Genomic DNA, 24,603 nt, shown 5'->3' with positions numbered 1-24,603 from the left:
CATTTCATTCTTTTTCATCTCTGAGTAGTATTCCATTCCAGTGTGTGTGTGTGTGTGTGTGTGTGTGTGTGTGTGTGTGTGTGTGTGTGTACATTGTGTGTGTGTGTGTGTGTATATATATATATATATATATATATGCATACATACATACCACATCTTCTTAATCCATTCTTCAGTTGATGTACTTTAGGGCTCTTTCCAAACTTTGGCTATTGTTGACAGCACTACTATAAACATTGGGGTGCATGTGCCCCTTAAAATCAGCATTTTTGTATCCTTTGGATAAATTCCTAGTAGTGCAATTGCTGGGTTGTAGGGGAATTCTGTTTTTAATTTTTTTGAGGAACCTCCACACTGTTTTCCAGAGTGGCTGCACCAGTTTGCATTCCCACCAACAGTGCAACAGGTTCCCCTTTCTCCCTATCCTTGCCAATACTTCTTTCTTGTTTTGTTAATTTTAGCCATTCTGACTGGTGTGAGGTTGAATCTCATTGTGGTTTTGATTTGTATTTCCCTGATGATGAGTGCTTTTAAGCATCTTTTCAGGTATCTGTTTGCCATCTGGATGGATGTCTTCTTTGGAAAACTGTTTATTCGCCCCATTTTTTCACTAGATTATTTGTTTTTGGGGTGTTGAGTTTGGAAATGCTTACTTTTTAACTGACACACACTTCTACAAGTTTATAAAACCATAACATAAGAAGCCAGTTCCTCTGTCAACAAAATTGCACAAACATTTACGTATATAATTTTTTCTGAGAGCTAGAATTATTACTATCAGCTAAGGGAGTTCCAACCAGTCTAAAAATTAAGATGAGACGATTCTGTTCCAACGATATATTTATCCTCTTTATTTAAAAATATCTCTTAGGGGCGCCTGGGTGGCTCAGTCGGTTAAGTGGCCGACTTTGACTCAGGTCATGATCTCACAGCCCGTGAGTTGGAGCCCCGCATTGGGCTCTGTGCTGACAGCTCAGAGCCTGGAGCCTGTTTCGGATTCTGTGTCTCCCTCTCTCTGACCCTCCCCCGTTCATGCTCTGTCTCTCTCGGTCTCAAAAATAAATAAACGTTAAAAAATAAAATAAAATAAAAAAATAAAAATATCTCTTAAATTCTTTTCTTCTTTTTGAATGGTTCTCTTTTTCATCCATTATATATTAAACAAAGTATGTTCGAGGTTCTTTTCTTTTAACTCTCTTAAGTTCTTTTTTTTTCATTTTTTTTAATGTTTATTTTTGAGAGAGAAAGAGAGACAGAGCATGAGTGGGGGGAGGGCAGAGACAGAGGGAGACATAGAATCCGAAGCAGGCTCCAGGCTCTGAGCTGTCAGCACAGAGCCCGACATGGGGCTTGAACCCACGAACTGTGAGATCATGACCTGAGCTGAAGTTATACTCTTAACCGACTGAGCCACCCAGGTGCCCCTACTCTCTTTAATTCTAACATGCTTCACAGATGAAGTATTTACCATGTATTATCATGTCTCTTTGATTTTTAATAATGGTACTGTGAATAAATCTGAGAAAACAGTCAATACATGGAATTATAAATTGGATGGCCCGGGGTAGACAGGAATCAGTGAGACCAACTACTTCTACTCTGCCAACTTTTCTTTTGCCCATTCCCAAAGTTAATCATCTACCTTTTACATGTAATAGAAACAACTATTTAATCTTCAGCCTAGAGAAAAATACTTTTATAGATAATTTGAACTACATGATTATATAGAAGCAAAGTTTTCCAGAGAAGGGGAATGGATGGATATTCTTTTCTATTAATCTTTTCTTTTTGGACAAACTGTCTAATATTGAAATATGGTGAAAAATGAGTATACTACAGCATTACTTTTATGACAATTGGAAAAAAAGTACTTGTTCTCTCATCAACAAATAACATCAATGATTTAAGGCAGATTAATTATTGGGTAGTGAGTAACTGAATACAAACTAATAGTTTGAAAGATACTTGTACTTTGCATATACATAAAGCAAGATTCCAGACAACACACAGGAAACAAATTTAGTTAAGTATATAGTAAGAAAGTGCCTATGTACAGTTTTATTGATTTTATTACCTGGAAATAAAGGAAAACCATAAGTATTAAGATTGCTACCCAGTATTTCCTAAAGACAAATGTTCAAAAGTTTGCATAGGCAGACAACTGAAATTCTATAGAACAATGAATTTTCTAGGGTTCTTATCAACTATACAAAAAGCAACAGTTGGCCTAGAATTGGAATAAAACTCTTTGGTTTTAACAAAAATGAATACCTGGTAAATGTTTTGGGAAGCATAAAAAAGGAATTATCAAAGACCAAGCAAAGAGCCAACACAGAAGAAATCCAATCCACCATGCCCCCAGCCATCGTGGATCATCTTCAGTAATATCTATGCTATACGACAGAAAAACAAAATGTAAAAGTCAACTTTACCTTGTTCACTAAAATTTAGTTATGATAACTATACTTTGTAATTCAAGTACATATATAGGGGAATATTATTACAACATTCAACATTTAAAGCAGAGTCACTGTGATGAATCAGACAACAGAAAGCGGGCATAAATGAAAACTACAATAATGGTTTACAAAGTATATCAAAATGGCACTATGACATAAAAGTGTAAAATATTTAAGAGTAAATATATATATGCTAAATATCTGAAAGCATACATAGAATTTCTAAACTACCTAATTTGGCTAAGTTTTTCTTCTCAACTATATTGATTACATCTTATAACAAATCACTGATCTGTGTTAAAAGCACATACACTGTGTCTTAAGGCATTCACTTAAACATAAAATTCATTTTATTTATTTATTTATTGAGGTGTAACTGGCATACGATATTATATTAGTTTCAGGTATACAATATAATGTGATATTACCATATATTACAAAATGATCACATTAAGTCTAACATCTTAGCTGCAGAAGTATTTTTCTTGTTTTGAGAACGTACAAGATTTACTGTCTTAGCAACTTTCCAATATTCAGTACAGTATTACTAACTATAGTCATAGTGTTGTATATTACATCCCATGACTCATTTATTTTATAACTGTAAGCTTGTACCTTTTGACTCCCTTTACCCATTTCACCCATCCCCCACCTATAACATATAACATATCCAAATGGTAGCCACAAATTTGTTCTCTGTATCTATGGGCTTATTTTTTTGTTTGTTTGTTTGGTTTTTTTTTTTAGATTTTACATATATATGAAATCATATAGTATTTGTCTTTCTCTGTCCGACTGTAAAGTTCTTCTTAAAGTAACTTCTTAAGTTTTATAACAGTTCCCATCATTTTAGATCAAGATATTTCTGGGGCTCCTGGGTGGCTCAGTCAATTGAAGGTCCAACTCTTAATCTCAGCTCAGGCCTTGATCTCAGAGTCATGAGTTCAAGCCCCACAGTGGGCTCCATGCTGGGCATGGAGCCTACTTAAAAAAAAAAAAAAAAAAAAAAAAAAAAAAAAAAGGTTTCCCTCCCAAACACACCATTACTACAACTCATGTAATTCTCCACTGAAATTTAAAACCTTTCTTAAAAACCCAGCTCTCTGTTTCAAGGACTTCATCTGCACATCTTCTTATATAGTTTCTAAAAATTAACCTGGGACTAACAGCTCAAAGAGCAAATCACATATCCATGAGCACATTTTCTATTCATTACTCACAGTCACACAAAGGATTGCACGGTTTTGATTCCTAATGGTAAAATGAGAAAATATGGACTCACCAAAGGTTACTGACTTCTCTATATTCCGGAGAAAGAGAAGGTAACTCAGTGGTTAAAAGGAAGATTTGGGAGTCAAAGGTCTACTTGGATTTATGTCTTAGCCACTTAACAACCTCTGTATATCAACTACCTTATAGGATTATTAAGAGAATTAAATGAAGAAGTATGTAAAATAATGTAACACACAAAACCTATAAAAAACTATAGAAAATAGTATGGGATAAATAAATATTACCTCTTATTATCCTCTATGGCCAGAGCTGAAACCACACAATTGCAATTCTTATGACCATATCAAAGCTACTACAGCACTTAGTTTGAGAATCATAGACTTTTGAGACTTTTCAGGCTATCTACATCCAGCTAAATCTACTAAAAGCGCAACTAATTTTGATTAAATTCTTCATTCTGAGCAATGCATGAAGTCCTAGAGGTGTATTTTGAAAATTTTCAGATGACTATTAAGCATCCTTATTTATGAATAAATTTATTATACTAAGGGGTGGTATGGTATTAATTCATGAAGGGCAGATAAAGTATTATATAAATATTGTGTGTATTCAGTTCTGTTTCCTGAAAAATCCCTCATGCTATCTGAGGAAATTCTTTGAAAACGTTCTATGATGTTAACATTATTAAAATAAAATAAACATATAAAAGAAAAAGAGATGTCGCCTTGCCTTTGTCCCATGTTCACATCAATGTACATGCTTAGCAGCTGTCCTCCCAACACATAACCAATAGCAGGGCCTAATACTGACATAGAATAGCCAATTCCTGGAAGAACAAAGACATTGAAGATAGTCAACAGTACAATTGTGCTTTGAAAAGCTTACAGCAGTGAAGACAAATATTTTACACTAGAAAAATCATGAAATGATTAGAATTACACCAAAATTACACATTTTCAGTAAAAAAAATACCATTGAATAGTACTTGTCAAGTCAAAAAGCTTAAAAAATATTTAAAAATAAATATAAAACATTTTAAATATAAATATTTATGTAATTCAGTGTATAAATTGTTAGACTGCAATAATCGCAATAAACCTAAACTATAAATTCATGGAAAGTTACGTTACGTTACTTGGTGGCAGAGATAGTGCATCTACTACTACCCTTTGTGGATGGTGATATTAGTTACTGTTCACAATTCTTATGGAAAAAATGATGTGAAATGAAAAGCCTTTTCTATTGTGTAGACACTCCAAAAGCAATCTGTATTTTGCACTACAGCAGCTGATTTTAAAACCTGGATCTGGTCATTAGTCTGTTTCATAAAAGTAAGCCATTAATTTAAATTCCTGCACTTAGTGAATCTTCCACTTTAACTTGCAGCAGAATTAAACTAACCTTATTTCTCTGATACTTAAATTTTTGCCATACATAACATTTAAATTTTTACCAAAAAAGATGTGTACATTAGTATCTTCATATATTACCATTTTCTGAATTTTTTATTAATTGCTGAGATTCTCATTCTCATATACAAAAGAACAAAATATAACATATCCAAAGCTAAGCATGTGTCAAGGCCAAAAATGACTTATATACTTGACCAAGTCTCCAAAGTAGAAGCCATGCAAGATGATCTGGAAACATATAAGAATTCTGAAGGACCAGAGTCAAGATTCTGAAGAGGGACATCTAAAAAAATGGGACTGATTTTTTTCCTACATATATTGGGTGATTCTACAAGAGATACTGGGGGTTAGCAATCCGTGGTAGTGTCTGGGAAGGAAGGAAACCAAAGTTGTAGTTCAGGGCTCCTAACTTGGAAGTTATTAACTTCCTCTACCCTACATTTTACATTGGCACCTAGGAGGCTATACTATAAAAGTAAGGGTGAATTACAAATAGACTTGCTCACAAAGTAAATACAGCTTTGCTTTAAATAAACTCAACCTGCGAAGTCAGATAAAGGGCATCCCAGACTGCAGTGTTCCCAAATATATCAGAGATTGGGAGTTTATTAAAAGACAGAGTGGGGTTTGGAGAAAAGTGGTACAAGTATAAAACACCTTTATCAAAGTGAAGTGAAAGAGATCCACAACAGATTCCTCAGAACTGAAGATTACCAACTGGAAAATACAATTAAGTCAGTAAATATTTATCGAGAAGCACAAAAAATAAAAACAAAGGATAAAAAATACAGAAAAGAGTAAGAGATGAAGAATGCATTAAAAAAAAAAGGCTTAGCATACATGTAATTGGAGTTCTAGGAGAGGAGATAATAGGAAAGAAGTTATATTTAAATAAATAATTATAGGAAATATCCTAAAGCCAATGAAAGTACAAAACAACATATAAATCCAAAACATGTAAATCCAAGTCATATAAATCCAAAACAAGTTAAATAAAAGGAATTTTGCACCTACACACATCATATAAGTAAAACTGAAGAAAATCATATCAAACAGAAAAATCTTAAAAATGCAAACATATATAAGAAACATTGGAAGTGAAAAGACAAAGAAACAGTATTTTTAAAGTACTGAAAAAAAAAAAAAAATCAACGGTCAACTAGTTATCTATTCCCAGTGAAAACATTTATCAGGGAAAAGCGTTAAAAAAAATTTTTACTTAAAGAGTTCTAGAACTTTTGTGATAAACAGGAATGTGATAAAAATATCAATTAATTTCAGAATTTCATAATATCAAGTTTGCATATAAGGTCATTAGTAGATGAACAGTAAAGGATATTGATAAAAGGAGGAAATTGATAAAAGCGAAGAAATGAAATAATAAACATTAAATTATCAAAAAGAAAGAAAAAAAGGCTAAGAAATAAGAACATAGAGCAAATATGTTTTGCACATGTTAAGATGAAAGATTTAAACACAAAATAACATTAAATGAATTAAAAAGTTGGAATTAAAGAACAAAGATTGTTAACCCAATGAAAGCATCAAAGAAATAAGGGAATAAAGGGTGAATGGCCTGGAAAAGATTGTAAGGATTGAGATGTTACATTAACTACTTTTTTTAATTCACTCTAAAAGGTAGCAAATTTTGATTGTTTTCTTTTTGCCCCTTTTTGCCTTGTTATGTATAAAATTTGTTTCATAGAATAATGTATGCTACCAAAAATAGATACTGTTTTAAAAGAAAGAAAGAATGGAGGAAGATTTTGGAAATGGGGAAATAAAAAGAGATAAAAAGCATAAAAAAGGAAGTTTTTCACACAACAAAACTTAAATACCCACTAAAAAATACTGGTTATCTGAAATTGAAAAAAAAATCAGGTATATAAGATACTATAATTAAGTGTTCATATTTTCCTTAACATAAAGAGATAAAATATGTTTCCCAGTTTTGTTACTTCTGTTGTTTTCCTTTGCTCTCAAAAATTACCATTTGATAAATTCCTACAGTATAAGAAAGAGTTAACATAGCAGGCCTGTGACTGTTAACTTTAGAAAGACCTGTTTGCAAGGCTGGCCCTTGGCTGGCATTTGGGATTTATTTAACTGTCCAGAAGGATGCCACCATTCCCTAACTAATTAGGGTGCCTGCCTGACTGCACCTACACTGTACAAACAATATTGTTTTGCTGACCACTTGTATTCCTTTTAAGAGTCTAGAACTTTTAATACATGCAAGACAAAGGGTCCCTACATGATCAACCCCCAATAAAATCCTTGGACATTGAACCTCTAATGAACTTAACTGGTAGAAAACATTTCAAACTCCTTGCTGGAAGAATCAATTGTGAACTGTCTGGCTCCACTAGGAGGAAGCTAAATCTTCAAAGCTTGTACCTGGTTTTTGTCTGTACTTTTCCTTTTGCTGATTTTCCTTGGCATCCCTCCCTGTAATAATTCACAGCTATGAATATGATTATATGCTAAGTCCAGCAAGTCCTCCCAGAGATTTATCAAATCTGGGACAGTCCTGTGGGCCTCCACTCTACCTACCGTGTTTAAATAATTTTTGTAAAACTTCCTAATTTTGTGTTACTAACACATGAAGATTAAAACTGTTTTATGAGAATTATTGATCAGAAGAGGACTTCAGAAAGGAAATATGCTAAACTGAGAGAGTGAAAAGCATCATTACTAGCTAATTGAAATAAAAGCATTACTAATTAGTAAATGAAAGAGAAGCTATACAGATCAGCTAGAACTTGTAGAGAGAGACAATGAGACTTTGCAGAGAGACCAACACAAAACAAGTAGAGAAAACAACTAGAAGTGTAGTGGTTTTCATATTAAGGAAGAGCCTAAGTAGGTTTAATAGTCTCCATCAGGGCTGTTTTGAACATACTTGACTTCCAGTTACTATAGCAATAAGTTCTTGTTACACACCGAATGTTTGTGTCCCCTCAAATTCCTATGTTTAAACCTGGGATGTAGGTTTCCAGTGTGATGGTAGGAGGGGAGATGTTTGGAACTGATTATGTCATGAGAGCAGAGCCTTCACAAATTAGATTAGTGCCCTTCTAAGAAGATGCCCCAGAAAGCCCTTTCTTACCTGTCTGCCATGTGAGAACACAAGAAAAAGATGGCTGTCTATGAACCAGGAAATGGGCCTCACCAGATCCTGAAACTGTGGGTACCCTGATCTTAGACTTTCCAGCCTCCAGGACCATGAGAAATAAATTTCTGTTGTTTACAAGCCAACCAGTGTATGGTATTCTGTTACAGCAGATTAAAAGAACTAAGGCAGTCCCCTATATTAGAATAATAAACTGATAAGATGAAAACTTAGAATGTGAAACACATTAATTTGATGTAAGGCCACACACAGCCTAGTAAACTCTACCTTGCAAGAATATCACAGAAGGAATTTAAGAGAAACTTACGCTACCAAAAATTAGGTTCAGCACCGCCTTTCCCCTCACCCCCCCTCCCCCAGCCACCAACCCAGAATTGAGCCACACATAACCAGGATTAGTCTGAAATGAAAAGTCCACAGAGTTCTGGGTACTATCTTGTGGTTTCTTTTGTTGACTCTAGTTAAGTCCATAAAAGATTTAGTAAATCAGGTAGAATGGCCAACTCAATCTCCCCACCCTGTGTAAATTAACCTGGAATTCAATTAATCCAGACAGCCTACTGCTTGGATGGCAGTTCTAGGAGGGCTGGCATGCCCGGAACAGGATATAGAGCGAGATGTCAACAAAACTCATAACCGCATTCAACTGAAGGACATGTGTCAGTAAACAATCAAAAAGAGTAATATTGCTCTATCTAATATTTAATGGAAATTGAATAGAAATGCCTATGAAATTACAACTTTTCATAAGCATATGTTATGCTTTTACTTATCAATTTAAAAAGCAATGAAATGATACTGAAACATTTATTTTATAGAGAAAACTTACCTATGTAAAGAGAAGATTTGTGTGTGGGCACAGAATCATCAATAAAAGCTGTTCCCAGGGTATAAAGAGGAGTTCCTCCTGTTCCCAGCAAGAGTTGTCCCAAGATGAACACATACAAATAGTTAGAAAGTGAAGAACTTGAAGAGGTACAACTGGCTCCATTCCTTGTTGCTGAGCAAGTATCTTTGGGGCAAAAAAATTAAATTGTGAATTTACAGAAATTTAATTTATCTATCTGTCTTTATAAATCAGACTTGCCTAACATAACCTTCTTAATTTCTTTCAATCACTTCACTTTATTTTTAAAATACATTACTAAAGAAAATTTATTAAATATTATGTTAAAATATAGAAAACATAGAACAAAACTGAGAAACATTACTTTAAAAATCATAATTCACAAAGTTCGGGGTAAATTAATGTAAACACAATTGAAGCATGTGGTGCCAGGGAAGGAGTTTTCAAATTAAGAAAAGAAAAAAACAAACAAAAAAATTAGCCTTTATTTTTCTTTCCAAGTTATAATACAGTATGAGAACCATAATGAATTCATCAATCAATACTTTAAACACATGTGAAAAGTATACTTAGGTTATAGTATATTTTGGCTAAAACAGTAATTTCTCAATGTTTACAGCAAAGCCATAATATTTGAAGTTATGTCTAATTCTTTATTGTAGCTTGAACTATTTTATTAAATTTATTTTTTGAAGCAACCTTTGGCTCTAGAGGATATTCTTCTGAATATCATCAAAGGAAAAATGCTTATCTTTAAGATTTGATTAAAATCTTAAAAATCACACTCAAAGACTGGATATTATAGTAAATCTAGATTTCCTAAACTCACTGGATAATATTAATGAGCAATGATGCTTGTTAAAAATACATTCCCAGCCCAGGACACCTGGGTGGCTCAGGTTGTTAAGCATCTGGCTCTTTCTTGATTTAGATTCAGGTCATGATCTCACAGTCATGGGATCCAACCTTGCATAGGGCTCCCCATTGAGTGTAGAGCCTGCCTGGTCTCTCTCCTTCTCTCTCCACCCTTTCCCTTCTCATGCACTCTCTAAATAAATAAATAAATAAATATTAAAAATACATATATTCCCAGCCCTTTCCCTTTGAATCTGGTGTAATATCTAGGAATCTGCATTTTAACAATGGCCTTAGCTAATTCTATTTTCACTTCCTTAATATCAGATCAAGATTACTTCCTGAATGATGTAAGACCCCCAAAGCACCAATCCTGAAGATTCTTTAACTGATTCATGGCCATCAACTTTCAGATGCAAATTTTATGTATAAAATATTTTATTTTATTTACTTATTTATATTTGACAGAGAGAGAGAGAGAACATGCACACAAGTGCAGAGAGAAGCAGAGGAAAAGAGAGAGAGAGAGAAAGAGAGAGAGAGAGAGAGAGAGAGAGAGAGAGAGAGAATCTTAAGCAGGCTCCATTCTCAGCTTGGAACCTGACCATGGAGCTTTATCTTATAACTCTGGGATCATGAGAGAAGCCGAAATCTAGAGTCAGATGTCAACCGACTGAGCCACCCAGGTGCCCTTGCACAAAATACTTATTTTTTTTTAATGTAAAATATACCCTATAATTTTGTACATGTTCAGATTATAAGAGGTTGATGAATATTCAGGCCGATAATTTGTATCTACAACTGGGCTAAATCTGCATTATTTGTGTTACCTCCTTTGCCATGTCAGATATTTGAACTGTGATTTCTGGTTTCATCATTCACTTTCTTGGAGGTAGTAGATTAGACTAAGAATAATCTCATTATTTGATACATTGCAAAATTGAACATACAGGTATTTCTTAATTTATTATTTTTCATATTTTTTTATGATAGGTAAATATATTTTTTTACTAATCTGGTAGGTATTTTGACCATGTGAGTATTCTCTGGGGTTTTGGTGTTTGTTTTTTTCCAGAAGAAGTAATACATGAAGTTTCAACATGTTTGTTTAAGTAAATTTTAAATACCACAGAAGATCAAGAGAAAGAAAAAATTCTCCCTTCCCCCACCTGTCTCCACTTTATGATCTTCCATGTAACTCAGAGGGAGGTAATGACCTTTGTTAACAGCTCTTTTTATTTTTTTCAGACACTTTCTCACATATTCACATGTTTCCTATCCATTTACTGTTTTTACACAAGTACAGTCATACTAAACATACTACACCTATACTCAACAACTTCCAATTTTCACTTACATCCCGGACATCTTTGAAATTTAACTGTATTTAAATTTCTTTGTTGGTACTGTCATAACATTCCATAGCATAAATGTCTTCTAATGTATCTACTTAATCCACAATTTACACTTAATAATTAATAATTAATAACACATACTGGGGCACCTGGGTGGCTCATTCGGTTAAGCGTCCAACATCAGCTCAGGTCATGATCTCGCAGTTCATGAGTTCAGTTCCATATCGCGCTGTTGGCTGTCAGCACAGAGCCTGCTACAGATTCTCTGTCTCCCTCCCTCTCTGCCCTCCCCTGCTCACACATGCTCTCTCTCTCTCACTCAAAAATAAATAACATTTAAAAGAAAATAACACATATTATTATATTATAAATATATTTAGGTCATTACAAACATGTTGTGATAGGTATTTTTATAATTTCCTTGGCATATTTATGCAAGTCCATATGTAGTAGTTTCCAAAAAGTGGAACTGCTAAGTCAAAGTGTATAAATATTTGTATTTTGATATTGCCAAACTATCTTATCAAAAACTTAAACAAATATGCAATCATACCAGCAACACAGCAACATCTTCCATAATAAAATTAAATTACTACCAATCTCACTGGTTAAAAAATACCAAACACACATATTTTTTTCAATTTAATTTTTAAGGTCATCAATAAGCATTTTTTATTTTATTCGTCATTTACATATTTTTTCTATGAATGTTTCAAATACACTTTCGAGGTCCTAGCTTTGATATTTGCCTCATAAAATCTTCCCTTCTCCAAGATAATGTACATAGTAACATGATTTTATCCTAACATTTTACAGTTGACCTGAAAACGATGCAGGGGTTGGAGCACCAAACCCTACACAGTTAAAAATCCATGTATAGCTTTTGGCTTCCCAAAAATTTACTAATAGCCTATTTTTGACGAGAACTCTTATTGATAAACAGTTAATTAACACATATTTTGTATGTTACATGTATTGTATATTATTTTCTTACAGTAAAGTAAGCTAGAGAAAAGAAAATGTTAAGAAAGCCATTAGGAAGAGAAAATACATCTCCTGTACTGTATTTATTGAAAAAAACCTGTGTGTATAAATAGACTCACACAATTTAAACTCATGTTTTTGTGTTTTTCAATTGTATTTTTAATTCATATGTAATAAAGTTTAGTGGGAAAAGACAGAGATGCAGCATTCTGTTGGATTAACCAAAGAGAATCTTTTATTAAAGACACTCAGTTTGTTTTTTTTTTTTTTCATAAGACAGAGCTGAATCTTTTTTTTTTTAAATTTTTTTTAATGTTTTTTATTATTTATTTTTGAGAGAGACAGAATGCGAGTGGGTTAGGGGCAGAGAGAGAGGGAGACACAGAATCCAAAGCAGGCTCAAGGCTCTGAGCTGTCAGAACAGAGCCCAACATGGGGCTTGAACCCACAGACTGTGAGATCATGACCTGAGCCAAAGTCAGCCGCTTAACTGACTGAGCCAGCCAGGCGCCCCAAAGACACTCAGTTTTATGTCACTGATCTTTGCAGTCTTTCTCTGGCTCAAATCTCTTGTAATTACTTCAGCTCTCTAAGCCTTGAGATATCAATATCTCAGCCCAGCTATAACCCATTTCACATTACTGCATAAAAGACTCTTTAATACTTAACATTTTCTTTTATTATTTTCCCCAAGTAAACAAGGCCAAAGATCTACTTATGAACACTACTATATCCAATATACTACTCTATTATTTCTGAATAATTTATTTCTATTGCTTTTCTTAGAATTGATAAAAAGAAATGACATACTAAGCCACAGAAAGGCATGGATGAATCTTAAATGCATATTGCTAAGTGAAAGAATCCAGCCTGGGGAGGTGAGGTTAAGACAGTGAAGTAGTACGTGGTTGCCTCATCCCTCGAACACAGCTAGATAAATATCTAATCATTCTGAACACCCAGGAAATCTATCTGAAGACTGAGACAACAAACTGCACAACTAGAGGGAAAGATGAGACTACAATGTAGAAGGCAGAAGGTGTGGAGATGTGATTTAGGGGAGAAAAGGATCATGGGTGCCAGGGAAGAGAGGGGAGCCCTGATCATGGAGAGAGGTGAGAGTCTGAGAGATTGGAGGGGGGGTGGGGGGCAGGTAGGAGGAGAGCAGTGTACAGGGGATAGCACAAGAAAAACACTTCCCTAAAAGCATGGACTGGGAAAATGAGAGGGGCTGATTATTGTGAGTTTTTTCAACCAGTGGAGCTCAAAAATTGGAGTTTTAGAAGTCTTCGCTGTGGGGGTGTGGAGCCCGGCAAGTGAAGATGTGCCCCTGTGGAGAAGAATGGAGGAGGCCTGGGAGTAGACAACACAATCTGAGGAACCCCTGGGACAAACTGTGAGAAGACAGTTTTTGCTTCTTGAAGTATATCTGGGAGAGATGTCATTACTTCTCAAGGAACGAAAGAGACAGCAGGCTCCACTGCACTGTCTGGTTCCTTAGCATAGGGGAGAAACACCTGCTAAGGGTAGCAAACTTGGACTCTGTTTTTTTTTTCTGCATTTTATAATCCACATTCCTGCCTATGGGTATGACTGCACTTCTGGGACAAGCTGGCACCCTCCCCAGTGCAGCAACCCTCCCTGAGAGGACCAGCACAGGTCCACGCCACACTGGGTCTCTAAAGTTTGGAGTTCTAAAACTCAGTGTGCCTGAGATAAAACACAGGTGCACTGCACTGCTAGGAAGGCAGACAGTCCAGATACAGACAGGGTGAAGGTAGGAATTTGAGGGAAGCCTGGGAGACATGAAGAAGAATGTTTGCTCTTCTGTAAAGGCTTCCCGGACAATGGTGGGATCGAGCTCCCCTCCCTGGGGAGGAAGGAGAGGGCTGGCACCATTTCTCTCACCCACCCATCAGCATGGACGGACTTTGTGGAGCAAAACAGCACCAATAATGAAGACCTCAGCCACTACACCAAGTCCCACACCTCTGCACTCTGCAGGTGCTTCTTTACTAGGGCAAGTGTGCCTGAGAACCAAAATAGTGGGTCCTTCCCCCGAGAAGACCAGCACAAACTTCCCCCCACACACCAAGTCAACCGACCACAGAGTGCTGCAAAGCTTCAGCTCTAGTGGAAATAGGATGTAGTCTCTTTTAACAAGCAGACCAGACAGAGCACACCTAGTTAAAACCCGCCACCCTCTGGACAAGATCCAAATACTTCCCATTGCAGGCAAGGAAAACCCTGCAGAAGACTGCCCTAAAAAAGAGCAGACAAAACACAGCAGCAGAGTGCACACAGCATACACTAGAGACACTTCTTGAAGCACCAGGCCCTAACAGTATATGACCTCTTCTTCACAAAGGCATTTTTGTCAGGAACAGAAAACACAGCAGGTTTTCGTAACATAGACAAGAAGACAGAGACCTAGACAAAATGCCAAGATGCAGGAATTCATCCCAAAAGAAAGAATAATAAAAGGTCACAGCCAGGGATCTAATAAAAAAAGATAAATGTAGAGGTGCCTGGGTAGCTAGATCAGTTAAGTATCCGACTTCAGCTCAGGTCATGATCTCATGGTTCGTGAGGTCGAGCCCCACATCAGGTTCTTGGCTGTTAGTGCAGAGCCTGCTTCAGATCCTCTGTCTCTGTATGCCCCTCCCCCACTTGTTCTTTTACTCTCTCTCTCTCAAAAACAAATAAAAACATTAAAAAAAAACAAATATAAGTAATATGTCTGATCCAGAATTTAAAACAACAATCATAATGACACTAGCTGGGCCTGAGAAAAGCATAGAAGACACCAGTAGTCCCTTACTGCAGAAATAAAAGACCTAAAAACTAGTCAGGCCTTTAAAAAAAAAAAAAAAAAGTTATAACCAAGATGCAAAATCAACCGGATATAATAACCACAGGATAGGAGAAGCAGAGGAATTAAGAGACACAGAAGATAAAATTATGGAAAATAATGGAGCTATAAAGAAGAGGAAAAGAAAAACACTGGATCACAAATGTAAACTCAGGGAACTCAGCAAAGCCATAAAGCATAATAACATTCCTATCTTAGGAGTCCCAAAAGGAGAGGAAAACAGAAGAGAGCAGCAAGTTTATTTGAGCAAATTATACCTGGATATTTCCTTAATCTGGGGAAGGAAGCAGACATCCAAATCCAAGCACAGAGACCTCTCATTAAAATCAATAAAAGCAGGCCAACACCAAGATATACATAGTAAAATTTGCAAAATACGGACATAAGGAAAAGTCCTAAAAGCAGCAAGGGAAAAGAAATGCCTACCTTACAAGGGAAGACATATAAGGTTAGCAGCAGACCTATCAATAGAAACTTGGCCGCCTGAAGGGAGTGACATGATATATTCAACGTGCTGAATGGTAAAAATATGTAGGCAAGAATACTTTATACAGCAAGGCTGTCATTCAGAATAGAAGGAGAGATACAGAGTTTCCCAGACAAACAAAAACTAAAGGAGTTCATGACCACTACACCAGCCTTTCAAGAACTGTTATAGGGGACTCTTTGAATGGGGAAAAAAAAAAAGTGACAAAGACTACAAAGGAACACAGAAAATCGCCAGAAACAACGACTTTACAGGTAATACAATGGCCTAAATTAATATCTATCAATAATCACTCTGAATGTAAATGTACTAAATGCTCCCCTTAAAACATATAGGGTATCAGAATGGGAAAAAAAAAAAAAAAAGATCCATCAATATACTGCCTACAAAAGACTCATTTTAGACCTAAAGACACCTGTAGATTAAAAGTGAAGGCATAAACAACAATTTAAAATGCTAATGGACATCAAAAGAAAGCTGGGGTAGCCCTACTTATATCAGACAAACTAGATTTTAAACCAAAGACTATAAAAAGAGATGAAGAACGGCACTATATCATAATAAAGGGGTCTATCCAACAAGATCTAATAATTGTAAATACTTATGCCCCCAACTTGTAAGAACACAAATATAAAAATCAATTAATCACAAACATAAAGAATCTTATTCAGTAATAGTGGTGATTTTAATACTCACTTACATAAATGTAAAAATCATCTAATCAGAAAATCAACAAGAAAACCATGGCTTTGAATAACACACTGGACCAGATTGACCTAACAGATACTTTCAGAACATTTTATCTTAAAGCAGCAGAATATACACTCTTTTTGAGCGCATATGGGACATTCTACAGAATAAATCACATACTGGGTCATAAATCAGGCCTGAATAAATACAAAAAGACTGAGATTATACCATGCATATTTTCCTACCTATGAAACTTGAAGTCAACCACAGGAAAAAGTTCAGGAAGACCAAATACATGGAGGTTAAAGGACATCCTACTAAAAATGAATGGGTTAGCCAAGAAATTAAAGAAGAAATTAAAAAAATACATGGAAACAAATGAAAAATGAAAACACAATGGTCCAAAATCTTTGGGATGTAGCCAAAGCAGTCATTAAGAGGTAAGTATATAGCAATATATAGTATATAGCAATATAGTATAAAGGTCTATCTCAAGAAGCAAGAAAAATATCAAATAAATAACCTAACCTTACAACTAAGGGAGCTAGAAAAGGAGCAACAAATGAAGCCTAAAGCCAGCAGAAGAAAGGAAATAATGAAGATTTGAGTAGAAATAAATAATATAGAAACAAACAAATAAACAAAAAACAGTAGAATAGATCAATGAAACAAGGAGCTGGTTCTTTGAAAAAATTAATAAAATTGATAAACCCCAAGCCAGACTTATCAAAAAGAAGAGTGAAAGGATCCAAATAAATAAAATCACAAATGAGAGAGGAAAGATCTCAACCAACATCACAGAAATACAAACAATTATAAGAGAATATTATGGAAAATTATATGCCAACAAATTGGCCAATCTGGAAGAAATGGATAAATTCCTAGAAACACATAAACTACCAAAACTAAAACAGGAAGAAACAGAAAATTTGAACGGATCGATAACCAGCAAAGAAGTCAGTGTAATTAAAAATCTCTCAACAAAAGTCCAGGGCCAGATGGCTTCCCAGGAGAATTATACCAAACATTTAAAGAAGAGTTAATACATATTCTTATCAGTTTTCCAAAAAATAGAAATGGAAGAAAAACCCAAACTCATTCTACCAGGCCAGCATTACCTTAATTCCAAAACCAAAGACCCCACTAAAAACAAGAATTACAGGCCAATATCCCTGATGCACACGGATGCAACAATTCTCAACAAGATACCAGCAAATCGAATCCAACAGTACATTAAAAGAATTATTCACCATGAACAAGTGGGATTTATTCCTAGGTAAAGGTGATTCAATATTTTCAAATCAATCAATGTGATATACCACATTAATAAAAGGATAAGAATAAAATGATCCTCTCAGTAGATGTAGAAAAAGAATTTGACAAAGTAAAGCATCCATTATTAATAAATACCCTCAATAAAGTAGGGATAGAAGGAACATATCTCAGCATCATAAAGGCCATATACAAAAGACCCACAGCTAATATCATCCTCAATGGGGAAAAACTAGTTTTCCTCCACAGTCAGGAACAAGAGGAGGACATCCACTCTCACCATTGTTATTTAACATAGTACTGGAAGTTCTAGCCTCAGCAATCAGGAAAAAAAAAGAATAAAAAGGCATCCCAACTGGCAAGGAAGAAGTAAAACTTTCACTGTTTGCACACAACATGAAACTCTATGTAGAAAACCCGAAAGACTACAAAATATACACAAATACACAAATTCAGTTAAAATCACACGATACAAATAAACACACAGAAATATGCTGCATTTCTATATACTAATAATGAAGCAGCAGAAAGAGAAATCAGGGAATCGATTCCATTTACAATTGCACCATAAACCATATGATACTTTAGGAATAAACATAACCAAAAAGGTAAAAGATTATCCAGACTCTGAAAACTATAAAACACTGATAAAAGAACCTGAAGAGGACACAAAGAAATGGAAAAACACTCCATGCTCATGGACTGAAAGAACAAATATTGTTAAAATGTCTATACTATCCAAAGCAATACATACATTTAAATGCAATCCCTATCAAAATACCCCCAGAATTTTTCACAGAGCTAAAACAAAAAATCCTAAAATTTGTATGGAACCACAAAAGACCCTGAATAGCCAAAGCAATCTTATAAAAGAAAAGAAAAGCTGGAGGCATCACAATTCCAGACTCCAAGCTATATTACAAAGCTGTAGCCATCAAGACAATATGATACTGGCATTAAAAAAGACACATACAGATCAATGGAACAGACTACAAAACCCAGAAATGGACCCACAACTATATAATCAACTAAGCAGGAAAGAATATCCAATGGAAAGAAGTCTCTTCAGCAAATGGTGCTGGGAAAATTGGACAGTGACATGCAGAATAATGAAACTGGACCCTTTTCTTACACTATACACAAAAATAAATTCAAAATGGATGAAAGACCTAAATGTAAGACAGGAAACCATCAAACTCCTAGACAAAAACACAGGCAGAAACCTTTTCGACCTCAGCGGCAGCAACTTACTCCTAGACGTGTCTCTGGAGGCAAGGGAAACAAAAGCAAAAGTGAACCAATGGAACCTCATTAAGATAAAATGTTTCTGCACAGTGAAGGAAACAATCAACAAATAAAACTAAAAGGCAACTGATGGAATAGAAGATATTTGCAAGTGACGTATCTCATAAAGGGTTAGTATCCAAAATCTATAACTTATCAAACTCAACACCCAAAAAACAAACAATCCAGTGAAGAAATGGGCAGAAGACATGAATAGACATTTTTCCAAAGAAGACATCCACATGGCTAATAGACATATGAAAAGATGTTTAACATCACTCATCGTCAGGGAAATACAAATCAAACCTACTATGAGATACCACCTCATACCTGTAAGAATGGCTAAAATTAACAACATAGGAAACAACAGATGTTGGTAAGGATGCAAAGAAAGGGGAACCCTCTTACACTGTTGGTGGGAATGCAAACTGGTACAACCACTCTGGAAAACAGTATTGAGGTTCCTCAAAACATTAAAAATAGAACTACTCTACAAGCCAGCTATTGCACTACTAGGTGTTTACCCAAAGGATATAAAAATATTGATTCAAAGCGACACATGTACCCCAATGTTTACAGCAGAATTATCAACAAGAGTCAAATTATGAAAAGAGCCCAAATGTCCACTGACTGATGAATGAATAAAGAAGATGTGGTGTATACATATACAATAGAATATTATGCAGCCATCAAAAAAAAAGAACAAACCTTGCCATTTGCAACCACATGGACAGAGCTAGGTTTTATTATGCTAAGTGAAATAAGTCAAAGAAAGACAAATACCATGATTTCATTCAACTGGAATTTAAGAAACAAAACAAACGAACATAGGGAAAGAAGAAGAAAAAAAAGAGAGGGAAGCAAACCATAAGAGACTCTTAACTATAGAAAACAAACGGGGTTGATAGACGTGGGTGGGAAATGGCCTAATGAGTGATGGGTATTAAAGACAGCACTTGTGATGAGCATCTAAGTGATGAACCCCTAAATTATACTTCTGAGCCCAATTTAACTCTATATGTTAACTAATTAGAATTTAAATAAAAATTTGAAAAAAAAAGAAAAGAAAAGAAAAAGGGCATTAGAAAAAAGTTAGGGAAACCTGAATGAAGTATGGACATCAAGTAATAAGTATAAACATTAAGAGATGATATATCAACACTAGTTCATTAATCATTAAAAATACAGCATACAAAGTAATAATGATAGGGGGAAATTGAGGCACCTGGGTTGCTCAGTCCATTGAGTGCCTACTCTTGATTTTGGTTCAGGTCATATTCCCAGGGCTGTGGGATGGAGCCCCATGTCAGGCTCCACGATGAGTATAGAGCCTGCTTAAGATTCTCTCTTTCCCTCTGCCCCTTTCTCCCACTTGCTCTCTCTCTCTCTCTCTCTCTCTCTCTCTAAAATAAAGTTTACAAAATAATAATAGAGGGAAATGGTTGTGGTATATTTGGTGTATTTGGAAATTCTCTCATACCTAATACTACCTTCACAATTATTCTGTATATCTAAAATTGTTCTAAATACCAAGTTTAGTAAAAAAAAAAAAAAAAAAAAAAAAAAAATTACAATTACAACTAAAGTCTTGCACTTTCATAAAAATTAAAAATAAAAATATACAGCAACAATATTAATCAGGCAGATAGTATGAGACATGTAAGAATAGACAGAAAAATGTAGAAGAGACTTTAATATTCATCTTTCTCAGTCCAAGAGTGAAAATTATTAAAAATAAGCAAGGATACACTATAAACACCAAATGTTGGCTAACTTGACAATAGATTATATTTAAAATAAAAATAAAAATAAAATAAGCAAGGATAGATAAGACCTAAACAATATTATCAGTAACACTGCATGTAGGAAAACATGTCAAATTCTACACTATGATGAAATTTTGTCTTCTATTTTTAGGTCCCAAGGACAATTCTAAAAAAATTGACCAAATATTATGCTATAAAAATATTTATATACATTCCAAAGAGTAAATAACAATAACATTCTATGACCAAAATGAAATAAACTAGAAATTTATAATGCAATAGAAAATGAAAGTGCACATAAAAAAAGTTGAATTCAAAAAATTTAAACTTAAAAAACATTTTAACTCTTAAGTTATTTTTGGATCAATAATTTTGGAATTATGAAAATGCTCAGAAATTATGATACTAAAAAAAATACATCAAAATTCATATTCTACAACTAAAGTAGTACTTATAGGAAAGCATCTCATTCAAACAAAACAAGAACCAAATAGAAAAAGGAAAATAAAAATTTTAAATATATAAAAATAAGTCACACATTCTGAGTTACCCCCAACACTCATACTACTGGAGCAACATGAGCTTATGATAGAATATCTATGGAGGAAATAAAATGCAAAAGAATATCTAGAAAAAAAATACTAAAAAGGGAATAGAATGAGGAGGACCCTCTAATTAAAGCAATAAAGAATTAATAAATGACTAGAAATATGATTAATGAAATAAAAAATAATGTTAATAAAAAGTAAATCCTTTGAAATAATCAATAAAATAAACCACTGACTAACATAATGAAACAGCAGAAATTACAACTATACAAATACACGGAAAAAAAGGAAATGAACTAAAAGGAGATGACTTTTTAAAATTCACAAGAGACTACTTAGAGCAAATTTCTAGCAAATATATTTGAAAAACAAGAAATTAATTCCCAAGACCAGATAGTTTCAGAGATCAATTTTGCCAAAACTTTTACATACCTAATGCTATTCAAATTATTCCAGAATATAGAAAAAGGATTAAAAATTACCAAAATATTTTTTAAGTTATTCATTTATTTTGAGAGAGAGCGAGAGAACGAGAACATGAGCAAGGGAGGGGCAGAGAGAGAGGAAAAGAGAATCATAAGCCGGCTACACACTGTCAGTTGTAGAGCCTGATGCAGGGCTGGATTTCAGGAACCATGAGATCATGATCTGAGCCGAAATCAAGAGTTGGACACTTAACCAACTGAGCCACCCATACACCCCATAAATAACCAAAATACTTGGTAATATTGATACCACATGAAAAAGATCAACAACAGCAGAAACTAATAGACCAATCTCATCTCTAAGTATCAATACAAAAAAATATATTAGCAACAAAATCCAGCAACATATTAAAAAAAGGTAGCATGACTCTTTAAAGATGCATGCTTTAGAAATTTATTAAGAAAATTTAATACATTAGATCTAATTAGAAAACTCAACGATCACTTTCATAGATTTTAAGTAGACATATGACAAATGTCAACTACAAATCACATAATCAACATAAAACAGGAACAGATATGTCTCTAACATGATCAAATAAATATATGGGCATGTAAGTATGGATATATACATGCATATGCATATGCACATACATACTACTAAAGTCAGAAAGAAGTAAGACAAGGATACTCACTATCTTTGCAACTTTTCAATATTGTATTGTGGGGAGAAAGAACCTTGAGGCCTATGATCAAGGATCAAGAGGTAAAACTAACTCTATATGCAGAAATTACAAATTCTTTCAGCAACAGTGAAAAAAAATCAATGGAAAAACTACTAAAAACAGTAAGAAAATTTAGTAATATAAGTTTATTTATAAATATAAAATTAATATATGAAAAGTCAGTAAGTATCACATGTTCAAGTTGGATAATGTGATAGAAGAAAAAACAATTTACAATAGAAAAAAGAAACTAAATACACCTAAATAAATGTGAACAAGCTGTATGAAGACTACTGCCTACCTAGAATCACAGTGAAGCAAGTGAGGTGGGGCAGAAAAATACAGTTTGTCACAGAGGTGAGGTTCCACAGAAAGATTCTAAATATGAACAGCAATCTCTGTACGTGGGGAAAAAGGTAAAAGCTCAAAAATTTACATATGAGGAACATCCATCTCAACTAGAGAGAATCCCTGCTTGTCCAGAACAGGGTTCCAGTTCCTCTCCTACATAAAATATGTTAAGCAAGAACTCCAAGATGGTCCTCTGAGAGTCCCCATCGTAATTCCTGGGACCGTGAATAGGACATTACTACATCTTTGATTACGTTACAGTGGCAAAGAGTTTTTGCAGAATAAGATTATTAATCAATTGACTTTGAATTAGGAAGGAGATTATCTGCTTGTGCTCAATCCAATCATATAAGCCCTCTAAAGCAGAGGTCTTCTTCCTCTGGCAGCAGCAGCATATGTCAGAAAAATCTAAAGCCAAGTAGAGATTATACGAGCTGCTGCTGGCTTTAAAGATGAAAAGGACCAGGTGCCAAGGAATGTGCAGAGCTTTTTGCTGATAGAAACACTCAAGGACGACTGTCAAGGAAATGGAGATCTCAGTTAAAGGATTCCAAAAAACTACTTCACAGTAATTACTTCAACAGTTTAATGATTACTTCATTACTGATTACTTCAACAGTTTAATGAGCATGGAAAGAGATTCTTCTCTAGAGCCTCAAATGAGAAGGTAGTCAGCTGATACCCTGAGTTTGAGAGTCTGATCAGAGAACCCAGCTCAGCTGTGCCAAACTCCTGATCCATGGAGATAGTAAGATAATACATTTGTGCTGTTTCAAATTTAGTTTGCATATGTTATCCAGCAATAGAAAATACAAACATCTCATAAAAAATTAGCCAAGGAATAATTTGCCTCATTCAAACGTAAATAATAAACAAAGAGGAAAAGCAAATGACATGGCAAAATAGTCTCCAGGAGAATGTCACTATGATGTAGATTTAAAAATTACCACATTGCCATACTTTAAAAGTGATGACAACAATTGCTTCCTTTTTTTTTTTATTTTTTTTAATCTTTTTTTTTTTTTTTGAAAGAAAGAGAGAGAGAGAGAGTGCAAGTGAGGAAGCAACAGAGAGGCAAACACAGAATCCAAAGGAGGCTCCAGGCCCTGAGCTGTCAGCACAGAGCCCAATGCTGGGCTCAAACTCACGAACCATGAGTTTATGACCTGAGCTGAAGTCAGATGCTCAACCAACTGAACCACCCAGGTGCCCCAACAATAGCTTCTTAAAAGCAAAAGCTGAAAACAGGGATTTAAACTTTTTTTTTTTTAATGTTCATTTATTTTTGAGAGAGACAGACAGACAGAGCATGAGCAGGGGAGGGGCAGAGAGAGAGGGAGACACAGAATCTGAAGCAGGCTCCAGGCTCTGAGCTATCAGCACAGAGCCGGATGCAGGGCTCAAACTCAGGAACTGAGATATCATGACCTGAGCCAAAGTCAGACGCTTAACTGACTGAGCCACTCAGGCACCCCTGAAAACAGATTTAATAAGCTCATAAATGTGATGAATAAGAGAAGTGGAAAAAAATGGGCTGAAAAAACTCAGAAAAGGCATGAAACAAAAATGAAAACTACCACAGAAATAAAAGTACATCAAAATGGGCAAAAGAAAGAATAGCACTATAAGAATCACAAAAAGACAGAATATATATTTGTGACTTGAAATATAAACAAAATTAAGTACATAAAAACTAAGACTTAAAAGATTAGAGAAAAAATTATAGACATGAGATCCAGACAAAGAAAATCAAACATGTGCATAATCAATCAGAATAGGAAAAAGCATCTACTCTGAGGTAAAACTTAGGAAACTTTCCCGAAATAAGTGAAGGCCGATCTCTAATTTAAAATGGCATAGAACATCCAGGAAAATGTGATGCAGGGCTTTTAAGACATTCCCTTA

General features: G+C 34.6%; 1 protein-coding gene across 2 annotated transcripts in view; it reads right to left on the bottom strand.

The window, feature by feature from the left end:
- The window catches only part of SLCO4C1 (solute carrier organic anion transporter family member 4C1), an 87,369-nt gene that overhangs the window by 37,143 nt on the left and 25,623 nt on the right, over positions 1-24,603 (bottom strand). For both annotated transcript variants that reach the window (XM_060635291.3, XM_060635293.3), the window contains exons 3-5: positions 9,067-9,249; positions 4,422-4,518; positions 2,272-2,393 (exon numbers count right to left, since the gene is read on the bottom strand). In XM_060635291.3, coding sequence (XP_060491274.3) covers positions 2,272-2,393; positions 4,422-4,518; positions 9,067-9,249 — 402 coding nt within the window. The remainder of the gene's footprint in view (positions 1-2,271; positions 2,394-4,421; positions 4,519-9,066; positions 9,250-24,603) is intronic.

Source organism: Panthera onca, chromosome A1 (assembly GCF_046562875.1).
Source record: "Panthera onca isolate mPanOnc1 chromosome A1, mPanOnc1 haplotype 2, whole genome shotgun sequence".
NCBI lineage: Eukaryota > Metazoa > Chordata > Mammalia > Carnivora > Felidae > Panthera > Panthera onca.
The sequence above is the reverse complement of the archived record's forward strand: the minus strand, read 5'-3'. Positions and strand labels throughout refer to the sequence as shown.